Genomic DNA, 12,435 nt, shown 5'->3' with positions numbered 1-12,435 from the left:
GGCATATTTTACAGTACTACTACGATAAAGGTAAAAATGCATCTCAAGCCGCCAATAAAATTTGTGCAGTTTATGGACCCGATACAGTTTCCATTCCCACCGCACAACGATAGTTTCAACGTTTTCGTTCGTTCTGGTGTAGAGGTGGTCGAAGATGCGCCACGCTCGATAAAATCGCTGAATTGGTCGAAAGAGACCGGCATAGTAGCAGCCGTAGCATCAAACAGTTATAAAATAAAATAAAATAAAAAATAAATAAAAAAATACCGCAAGACTTTTTTACACCTAATATTATAACTGCATAGGTATAATCTGTTTTTGATTCGCCCACCCTTAGCAAATTACCCAAACAACTGCCGTAAACATATATTTATAAATTTGTTACTTCTCCCGCAGAAAGCAAGAACACATATAAGACCATACGGGAAAAACAATGATTTTCTGGGTATAATACGGAACTATTTTATTTAATAATAAATAAACTTAATTCCAAACTTCGAAGGCAAATATTTCTATTTTCGGGGCTAGCTTCGAAAAATGGAAAATTAATTTTTACATATTACTCAAAGACGCGAAAATTTATTTGGTCCAATACTCGGAAAAAAAAATCGTTTATTGTTAAGGATAGCTTTGTAATTGCATATGAACATTTTAATATTCTTGTTTACAATAGGTTGTATTGTAGAGAAGTAGCAAATTTTATTTGACTATTTAAGTCTTAGTGTTGTACCGTGTAATAATACTATATAACATGATATCAATGATTATGTTATTAGGACTTATCAGACTTACTTGTATTGAACTCATCTCTTTGCATATTCTTTTTTCAATTTAATAGTTTAAGCGTTTTTATTTAATTAGTTTAAAATTGAAATAACTTGTAAAAGAACACTATATATAAGTTAGTATTTACATAAAAAAAAAAAATATATATATATATATAAATTATTTTAACTAATTACCATTATTACGTTTTATAGATTAATTTCGAAAAGAACTGATAATCGGGGTTTCAGTAGCACCCAGACTAGTGGCTTAGAAAGAGAATCAACCAGCGTAACGGTGGGTGAAAATGTGTTATTTAATGACAATGTTCTTGATATTGCCGGTATACGCCATCCTCGAACTGGTAACAATATTACAGTCAGACAAGCTATTAATTTGCGGATTTTGGACGTACGTTCAGGCAAAATGGTGTTAAACGATAAAAACATTCCTTTGGAAACAGCAGCAGAACTAGGATTTATTGACACAAAATTGTCTCAGTATTTGCTAAAACCTGGCCCCATTAGAGATTCTAAAGGGCGAGAACTATCGTTATTGGAAATAATACAGAGTGAGATATATGAAGCAGAATCAAAGCTTGAATCTTCCGAAAAACAAATTCAGAACACGTCTAACAATGAAAAAATCATAACAAATTCCCAGAAAATTCTGGAGACTTTGGAACCAAAAAAATCCTTAAGTTTGTCTGAGGCACATATTCAAGGATATATGATAAAACATGAGTCAGTAACAATCAAATCAAGTGCATTATGCTTAAGCGATGCTATTGCTCACGGACTCGTTGATGCGGCAGGTTGGATATCAGATCGTAATTCTGGAGAAAAATTTAAACTCGACCTCGCCGTAGAAAATCAATTAATAGATCCCAATATTGTTGAAGTGGTAGATACAAAGAATGATATAAAAATTTCGGTGAAAGAAGCTCTTAAACTTGGTATTCTAAATTCTAAAACGGGACGTTTTTTAAATGAAGCTACAAAAGAAAAATTAACATTTACAGAAGCTAAAACTCGAAAGCTTATTGTGAAGCCATATACATTGAAAGATGTGGTTGATTTTAATTTGCTAGATAATAACGATAAAATGTATAGTCCAATGCGTCGAAGTAAATTAAATCTAATGGAAGCGATTAGGTTTGGGATTTTAGACTACAATAATTCAAAATGCATTAGTAAAGTAAAGGGAGAATTGATTACATTACAGGAGGCAATAAAAGATGGAATTATACTACCAACGGAATATAAGTACCGGGATTTTATGACTGGAGAGGTAATAACTATACTAGAGGCAGTCGAGCGTGGTCTTATAAGTTCGGTGTCACAAAAGTCCATTTTTAATATAGATGGTTTTAAAGATTTAAGAAGCAATGATTTTGTTACCTTTAATATGGCCTTATCTCGTGATATTTTATGTAAAAAAGGGCCAAGTTTCGTTCTCGAAGTTAGTAAAAATGAGTATGTACCTTTAGACGTGGCAGTAACCAAAAATATGGTAAGACAAGAAGTTTACGAAATGTTTACTAAATGTATCGGTGTGTACGACGCGAGGGGAAGTGAATTAACTGTTATTGATTTATGTTACCATAATTTAATAGACCCTAAAACTGGATACTTACTTGATCCAAAGACTGGAAAAAATGTGCCTCTTGATTTAGCTATTGAAAAGAAATTTATTTCACCCGAAGGTGCTTTATTTTTAAGTAGCTTATTAAATATAACACTGACAACCGAAACTGTAACACGAACAGTTAACAGGTACGTTTCAATACAAACTACTAATCAGGACACACAGGAAACAATTTTAACTTTTGCCGATGCTGTTAATGAAGGCTTAATTGATGAAGACCGCCAATTGTATCATGACCGTAAAACTGGAAATGTTTACTCAGTACAGCAAGCTCTGTCTTATGGTTTCTTAATTCCAGATTTAGATGATGAAATACCAGGGCAGAACACCTCTCTAAACATTACAAATATATCTAAAAGTGATAAACTTTTGCCAATAGAAATTTATGAGACAGAAAAATTATCTGACTACAGAAATATTCATAAAGATGATTATAAACGTTTTAAAATTGAACATCCTTCTGAAAGAAAAAAAAAATTCAAAGACGTCCAAACAGTTAACGTTCCTACTAAAATAACCAAAGCTCAAAATATTCCAATTGTCGAAAACGCATCCCCTACTATCAATCAGATGGATGTAACCTGGCGCGAAGATGAATGCCCTGATCCACTTCAAATTGCCCCAGGAATAATTTTTGATCCCTCAACCATGTTAGTGATTTTTACAGAAACAGGTCAGTCTCAAAATATATTTGAGGCGGCGCTGGAAAGTAAATTTGATGAAAATATAGTAAGCATTTTTGATACTTTTGCTAATGAGGAAGTTTCTGTTAAAGAAGCAGCCAGTCGTAAAGTTTTTAATTATGTAGACAATATGATTTTGACCAAATGTGGAGAATTTAAATCTATTGTTGAAGCTATGAAAATTGGATTAATAAAAGTTTCTGGAGCACCACTTATCCCTGTAGAAGATGCCTTACAAACACTTCGATTTATCACTGATCCGCGAACTGGCGAAAAAATTCCTGTTGAAGTAGCCTACGAGCAAGGTATTGTTCCTCTAAGTAAAGTAAGTAGCTTTTCGATGCAAAAAATGCGAAAAATTATCTTAAAGCCCATAGATGCTTTACAAAAAGGAATTATTGACGAAGAGACCAAAGATATCCTTGAAGATTTCTCAAAACAAAATGATTTAACAATCACACAAGCTTTAGATATTGGTCTTATTAATGGGCAAATGGGTAATATATTGGATACACAAAGAAATCGGATTTTAAATATAAAACAGGCTGTTGAAGCAGAACTGATTGACTTAAAAACGAGTAGTCATATACTAGTACCACTAGCAAAGAGTTTATCAGTGCCGAAACTCCTAGCCCAAGGTCTTATAGATAATGATTGCCAAAAAATAATACATCCTGATAATGGCTATCTACTTAATATTAATGAAGCTATTATTTGCGATATACTTGATCCTCTTTCAGTGATTATTAAACCAAAGAAGTATACACTTCAAGAAGCGTTAAAATGTGGGATAGTTGATGGCATAAACTCTGTTTTCAAAATAGGTAATAAAACATTCAATTTAACAGAAGCTATTAATGAAGAATTGTTTGATCTAAGCTATGATATGCATTCTTCCACAACGTTGCCACCCATAGCAATGACATTTCCTGTTGCCGTTGAGAGAAAACTTTTAGCTTCAAATAAAAATGAACTCAAACATCCTTATACAGATCAGAAAATGACTGTCAAAGATGCTATAGAAAGTAATATTATAATGTGTATTCCTTACCCGCCAAGGGCAGATGCTATTCTAATAGATAATGCTTTATCTGAAGGTCTAATTGATGTGGAAAGCCAAACGTTCAAATGTTTAACAACTGGCGAAAGTATATCCATACGCCATGCCTTAGAAGAAGGATTTTTGTTACTAAAGCCGCTATGTGATTTCGTTATGACTTATAAACCATTGTCCACTAGTAGAATTATGGAAACGACGAAGTCTCTTCATACTGTGACCACAAAAACAATTGAATTAATGCAGGGATATATTCTAGTTTCTAATAATGAAGTCAAGAATATTCAAACTGGTGAAATATGCACGATGGGCAAAGCAAGGGAATTGGGTATTTTAACTGAGAGATTCAAAATAGATGAAGTTAATACAGAAGAATTTAAATGGGATAAGTCAGATTCAAAATGTTCTACAAACGATAATGACATAGTTGAAGCGACTTCAGAAGATAATCGAAAAATAGATTCATTACAGAATAGAGAAGAAATTGTGCAAGACAAAGAAAAATTCGTGGCAGAAAAATACGAGAGAATAGGAAAAGAAAACCATGCTAATAGTGATGATAAGAAAATCTTAGAAAGAAATTTTCACTACGATAAAAATCATGCTACCGACACATCTTGTGATTTCTCTACATATACAATTGGTGATGCCATTTCCAAAAACAAAATTAATCCAAAAGATTGCAGAATCATTATAAATGGGGAACAACTTTCTGATAATATAGAAACATTGTTAGAAAATGAATCTCTATTTGTACAAGATGAAGTGGAAGTACATAGTGAGAATTTAGTGGTTTTAAAGGCTACTTCATACTTGTTAAGTTATCCATATATATTAACGGCGGAAAAATTGAGTGAACTTAGCGCATATGATTTAGAAAATGAATATTTTATAGATCCTTCAACGAAAAGAAAAATTTCATTTCAAGATTTAGTATTGTATCGTAGAGTATTTAACCCTGAATCTCTATTAGTAAAAAATTTTACTACTGGGAAATATGAGACTTTGTTAGATGCATTAGATCGTCCGCTGTTAAATCGTCATAATGGTCATATGGTAGATCCAAAAACTGGTAGAAAGATTCCATTTTTCGAATGTATTAACCGTAAATGGATTATTTATACTGATCCAGGCAAAAAATCAATACCATCTAATATTGAAAACGTCGTTGATCCAGAAAGTGGTAAAATATTGCTTGGAGATGGTAAACTTTGTTCCATCACTGATGCTATTAATAATGGAATAATTGATATTCATTCGCTATCGGTACGAGACCCGGTAAGTGGAGAAATTATTCCACTGCGTATGGCAATTGAGTTGGGAGTAGTAAATATGCAAACGGGAACTATGGTAGATATTCAGACATTACATGAAATATCATTAGAGAGAGCTTTTAAGTTGGGTTTTCTTGTGCCTGGTGCACGCAAGCCGATCTCTCTAGAAGCCGCCATACGTAAGGGTCTTTATGATCAAGAAACGGGAAAACTGTATGATTCAAAATCACAGATTCAAGTCGATATTCAACGTTCCATAGAGATCGGTTTAGTGGACCCAAAAATATCTCTTATAGTAGACTCTTTAGAAAATAAAGAGCTAAGTTTACATTGTGCTATTGAAGACGAGTTAGTTGTACCTGAAAGAGGACAAGTAAAAGATAGGAAATCAAATACTTTTATGCCTTTTGACGTGGGAATGGAAAACAATTTGGTAAAAACCGATAAAATCACTTGGAGTTTAACAGAATTACTTCAACGTGAATATTACTCACCCAAATCTGGAAAAGTATTTAATCCAATAACTGGGAATGAAATACTTTTACAGCAAGCTATTGAGTTAGGCTTCGTTGAATTGGAAACTTCTTTAATAAAAAATGACGAAGAGGAAACTATAATATCCGGTAAAATAGCTGCTAAAACAGGTCTCTTAGACACGGTTAAAGGTGTATTAAGATATCCGCATTTAACACTTGACGAAGCCTTTGCAAAAGGATACTTAATAAGTACAAAGAAACCATTATCGTTGGTGGACTGCCTTATCCGGAATATGTTTGACCCCGCAACATCCACTTTGCAAATTGACGATAAGTCTTTTAATTTAAAAGAAGCAATAGCACTAAAATATATTAATCCAAATGACTTAATTATATTGGATCCAAGAACCGATGATGTTATAAGTATAACAGAGGCAATAACTAAAGGACTTCTAGATCCCGTTAGGGGATGCATTATAGATCCATATACATCAGCAAAAATGTCATTGAACGAAGCTTTAGATAATAGAATACTAGTTCCGTCAAAGCGTAAGAGAAGTTTGCCTGATGCAGTATATCACGGTCTATATGATCCGAAATCAGGCAAATTTAGTAACTCAATTACAAGAGAAAAACTCTCAACTGAAGCTGCTATTCGCAGGGGAATTATTGATCCTTACTCAACTATTGTCAAATTAGATGATAAAATGTTTCCTTTTATGGAAGCAGTAGATGCTGGTATAGTCGACTCGAAGAAAGGTACAGTTAAAGATGAGCAAGCTTCAGAAACCGATTTTAAAGAAGCATTTGAACATGGAATTTTAGTTGAGGTTAAAACACCAATTTCTTTAGGTAAAGCTATAAGCAAAAGTATTTATAATGACTCCGATGGAAGTATAACTGATCCCAAGTCTGGCAAAAAATTGTCGTTAGTCGAAGGAATTGATTCGCATTTGATAGACATTAGCAGTATAGAATTAAAAGATTTTGACACTGGGCTGTACAGAAACCTTGACTTAATAAAGGCCAAAGCGGCAGATATAATTGATTGGGAACGAGGTCTGCTGGTATATGACAATAACAAAATAAAAATTAAACATGCTTTTGAAATAGGAATACTCAAAGACTCTCAAGCACCAATAAGTATTCAAAAGGCTTTACATCAAGGCTTATTTGAGGATAATTCAGGCAAAATAATTGACCCCAAAACAGGCAGAAAAATAGCATTATCAGAAGCAATTAGGACCTCAGTTATAGATGCTCAATTACCTTGCTATTTCGATGAAGTAAATGAAAAAATGTATAATTTAAATGAGACTTGTAGGTTGGGGGTTATAAATAAGCGAGATTGTATTTTCAGAGACCTTTATTGTAATAAATATATTTCTTTAAATTCTGCATTAAATATGGGCCTCATTGTGGATATAGAAAACGCAAATTTCGGTTTATATGAGATTCTGGCAATGGGATTTTTTGATAACGTAGAAAATAAAATTTTACACCCCATCACAGGAAAAAAACTAAGCTTAAGAGAAGCATGCTCAGACAATATCGTGAGCCTTAATAATAGTTGGATAAAAAATTGTGAAAACAATGAATACTTTAATTTATCTGATGCTTTCTCAAAAGAAATTATTAATGAAAACGGTTATTACAATTTATATGAGGAGTTTATAGACTTACAAAGTGCGAGGGAGCGTGGCTTAATTGTTACAAATCGACGACCACTTGATCTTAAATCAATAGTTAGAATGAAATTATATAATTCTGATTCCGGCACATTTTATGACCCTAGCACTAGGAAATGTTATAACTTAAATGATGCTATTCTTAATGGTTTCATTAATCCCAAAACTACTCTACATAAAAGTGACATGAATGAGTACGATTTGATTGAAGCTATTGACAATGGGTTTATAGATATAAACAAAGGACATGTAATGGATTCTAAAACACAAGAGTTTTCCAATTATGAAACAGCCTTTAGTAAAGGTATTTTGGTGCCAGTTTCAAAGCTTTTTGGTGAAAGCTCTGCAAAACAACTTTTAGTAGAAGAGGTTTCTCAGAAGAATGATATTACCGAACCTCAACAAATGTCTTTGGCTAAAGCTATATGTTCTAATATACTTAATCCTAGTACTGCGTTTGTACGACATTTAAACTCTTCCAAACTAATTCCTTTTTCTATAGCTCAACGAAATAACATAATTGATATAAACAAACAAGCTTTAATCAATCCGAAATCGTTATTCTTTGTAATTGACCCTTCAATTATTGTATATTTACGGGAGCCTATCACTTTTGATCAGGCAGTCGAAAGTAAAAGTCTTGATTTGGAAACAGGATTAATAACTTTTAAAACGAGCTCGCATGACTTAATAAATGACTCTGAATCTCAGTCCGATGAAAACACCAAAACTTATTCACTGAAAGACGCTATCACCGCCGGCATAATTGACCCTTTTTCAGCATTAATTAAGGATGAAGCTAAAATGAAATTAGTTGGATTATCTGAAGCTTTTCGGAAAGGTATAATAGACGCAAATAAAGCCAATATACTGAACACACAGACATCGAAGCTATGTACATTACGAAGTGCATATGAGAATGGTTTGCTTGTTACACCCAAAAGATCTTTCGGTTTAATAGAAGCAATACATTTCAACTTATACAATGCTGAGAGTGGCTGTCTAATAGATCCATTTCAAATAAATACCAATTCCGAACAAAGTAATAGGCTTACGTTATTAGAATCTATTTCTTGCGGCCTGCTAGATCCGTCTTCGACAGTTGTGCGCGGATCCGTGACCGATGAAATCGTTCCATTGACATCGGCTATTAACAATGGCCTTATCGATGGAAACAACGGCCATTTAGTAAATCACGGTGAAAATAAAAAAAATATTGATTTAATAAAAGCTGTTCGTATGGGCCTCATATTACCTGCCGAGCAACGAGTAAGTATAACATTAATTATTAAATAAATGTCATTTTATTGCATGAACTAAAATATAAAATTGCATTAAAGGGTTTCTATGAACTGATAGTGATCGGAAAATATACTTAAATTTTAACCGTGAATTTAGCATAATAAATATGTATATGCCAACATTTCTTTGATTCAATCTGATCTAATGATCTGAGTTGCTCTATTTGGTATGTATGTCGAGTGACATTCAATACTACATACGGTTTAGATATTATTGTATACTTATATAATATTCTGCTTAAACAAAAAAGGGAAAGGGTACGAGATTAAGTGAAGGTAAAAACTATTTTTACATGATTCCAAAATTGTTTATTCAATCAATATAAACAAATAATTTAGTGATGAGGGTATAAAAAAGTATCTAGTTTTTTTTAGTGCAGTTGCGTTTTTTTGTATCATTCGCTAAATAGTTTTGAAAGTTTGGTGATTCAAAATTTTTTAAGTTATAATACCCGAGTCTTATATTTATATTCAAGAAACATATATAATTGTACTATTTCATTAAATGTAAGTTAATATCTGTTATTCAACTATATTTAGTTTCAGTGTTTGAAACATCATAACTTTAACTTTTATTAATTTCAAGCTGACGACCTCTATCGTGATAGAACATTTTAACTTTTAACACGCTGTTTCAGAGTGGAATAGTTTTGTTCACATAAGGGTTTTTTCTATCACCTAAAAATAATAGATTTAGAATAAGGTTAAATGTACTATACAAGATGAGTTGAATTTAGAATCTGTCTGTATGTATATGCATGATGTAACTTGAGTAAAAATTAAGATATCGTAATAACACTTGGTACATGTGCATAAGGGATCGTCCTCCGAAAAATCGAAACGAATAGTGCCTTTAAGGTGTGCCAAAGTTACCAAAAAGTTTCTTATTCGGAGCAAAATCCTTCTAACTTTCAAATACCGAATATGTTGACGCCTGTTCCTATAGCGAAGTTTTTACTGAAAATATCGTTTTTACTGAATATATAGAAGTTCAGCGATAATGTTGTTCTGAGAATAATATGCCAACAAATAATCGCTTGAATATTTCTCTAAGACTCCTTTTGCCTAATAGAAAGATGTTTGAACGAAGTGAGTTATCTAAATGCAATTGAGAGAACGTGTTTTTCTAGTAATAGTGTACATTTGTATCTAATAATAGATAAGATTGATTCAAAAATTAGTATGTACTAAATCAATATTATTCTTCTTTATTGGTGTATACATCGCACCCCTTATATTTAATATACAGTTTTCAAACTTCCGGTTACACTTATACCTTATATTCGAATTATCCCCACTCTCATATACTACATAAAATGTTTTATGTTTTTTTTAACAAGCCTTATGACGAATGTGTCTTGTGCTCATATAATTAAGTCATTCAGACCTTTTTTACAACATGTGAAAAAAAACAAGGTATATTTCTTTATGCAACATTCCTAATATTGCGCGAGCAAAAAGTTCCGTTATTCTAAGAACGCCACCTTTACATCGCATTCAAGTATTTTCGTTTGGGAGAGTTTTAATCAATTTTCCATTTCTTGTCAATAAAAGTCTGCTCACATAATTAAGTCATTCTGTTTGAAACGAGTAAATTAAAATTTTTTCGCCACAATTTACCTCAATATTGTTCTTTTTTACTAAACTAAGTTATTTTTAACAAAATTTGTAGTCATCGTCGTCATGGGCAAGAATAAAAGCACAACTTCAAGCGAAAGAAGGGTCATTTGGGAATGTTTTCAAAAATATCAAAATATTGCCAAAGTTGTGGATGTTTTAGGATTTTCGCGAGGCAAAATTAATAACGCTGTTCAATTTTATAAAAAAAAAAATAATCCTTAGTAAGGCTAAGTAAGCCTGATCCATTTTTAACCTCCACAGAAATTAGGGCTCAATTAGAAGAATACCACGGCGTACAAATATCTGCGCAAACTGTACGAACACGACTCCAAGAAAATTCATTGAATGGCCGTTTAGAGAGGAAAACCTAACGTTTCGAAAAAAAAAATATTGAAAAGCGAAAAGCGTTTGCTAAAAACCATCTCTGGAAGGACTCCAAATTGTGGAATTTGGTGGTTTGGAGTGACGAAACCAAATTTAATGTATTTGGTAATGATGGGAAACCATATGTAAGACCACCCCCTTTGCAAGAACTCAATCCCAAGTACACTAAAAAAACCGTGAAACCTGGCTTTTTATCGGTTATGGTGTGGGGTTGCTTCACRTCATCAGGCGTTGGCCCGATTGTTAAAATAGACTGGAAAATGACAGGTGAAATATACAAAGGAATAATAGGAGAACAATTTAGACGGTGACTATGTGTACAATTTTCCGTTAGCTTGGATTTTCCAGCACGATAACGACCTCAAACAATGCTTCGGGGCGTTAAAACTTGCATACGTGGTCGAAATATTAAAATTCTGGATTCGCCAGCTCAAAGTCCGGACCTCAACCTAATATTTTTTGCATTTGAAAATACACGACAATTGTTATTTTTATCTTTTAATTTCTATAGCTCAGAGGCATTTTACGGCATCGCTTTAACTTTACACACATATTCCTCAGAATAGAACACTCTACAAAAGTTCTCAACTCATACCGGCGGAGTAGTATTGGCTCTTATCCTGGTTTTTCCACTAAATCCTAATTTCTTTTTTTTATATACATATATCTCGTAAATCACAAAAGCTTTAGAAAACATGTACATGACAAACTTGCTACCAAAAAGGTCCGAAGACAAAATCGTTATCATTAATATTATACTTCTCGAGATATTCAGCTTATTATGTAAGTCTTTATAGAATTTTCATGGATGGTATGTAATAAAAATTTTCAAGGAACTTTCATGATGGGAGTGAAAAACCAGAATAATTAAAAAAAAAAAAACTCCCTAATGTCATACATAAACATTTCCGACTTTCCACCTGACTTTAAGCAGTCCAGATTGGTCAAAATTTATTATATTTTAATGAAATTAAATGGACAAGTTTCCTTGAAAATTATGTGGTTTGCAACTGAAAATGAATGGAATTGATTTAAATATTGGTCTAAAACTCTTTCGCGTAATACAAAGAATTTTGATCCTATGGTTTTTAATATCAATTCAATACATTATATTAAGCCTTTTCGGTTGAGTTTATATCACATATTTCTCATTTAAAATTGATTTTAATATAATTTTCCCTCACGCGATTAAAATATATTAGTAAATGTAAGGAATCAAATGATCTTCAATATAAATTAATATGATACTAAATTTGATTGTTTGTTGTTTTTTAATATAAAGAAAGGGAATAAAATGTTCGGTTACACTTGAACTTAGACGTTCCTTACTTTTTTAATTTCCATTGGATTATATAGGAGTTTAAAAAATTTAATAAAGACTTTGCTCTCGTCATTATGATATGACGCATAAGTAAACCCCTGTCGCGAGCGTTGTGTTAAACACATAACTTTATTCTTTTTTATGTACTCATTATAAGCATGTTAATATAAATTGGCTATACTGAAATACCACATTAACGAGTTTGATGATAATATACAA

General features: G+C 32.4%; 1 protein-coding gene across 15 annotated transcripts in view; it reads left to right on the top strand.

Moving 5' to 3' along the window:
• The window catches only part of LOC108970253 (dystonin), a 134,615-nt gene that overhangs the window by 92,804 nt on the left and 29,376 nt on the right, over positions 1-12,435 (top strand). For 12 of the 15 annotated variants that reach the window (XM_018935531.1, XM_018935532.1, XM_018935533.1 and 9 more), the window contains one exon: positions 981-8,859. The exons of the other annotated variants lie outside the window; for them this stretch is intronic. In XM_018935531.1, the coding sequence (XP_018791076.1) occupies positions 981-8,859 (7,879 nt within the window). The remainder of the gene's footprint in view (positions 1-980; positions 8,860-12,435) is intronic. 15 annotated transcript variants of the gene reach the window in all.

Source organism: Bactrocera latifrons, unplaced genomic scaffold (assembly GCF_001853355.1).
Source record: "Bactrocera latifrons isolate USDA-ARS-PBARC rearing strain unplaced genomic scaffold, ASM185335v1 scaffold_293, whole genome shotgun sequence".
Lineage (NCBI taxonomy): Eukaryota > Metazoa > Arthropoda > Insecta > Diptera > Tephritidae > Bactrocera > Bactrocera latifrons.
Note: the sequence above shows the minus strand (reverse complement) of the source record. Positions and strands in the feature narration are given on the sequence as shown.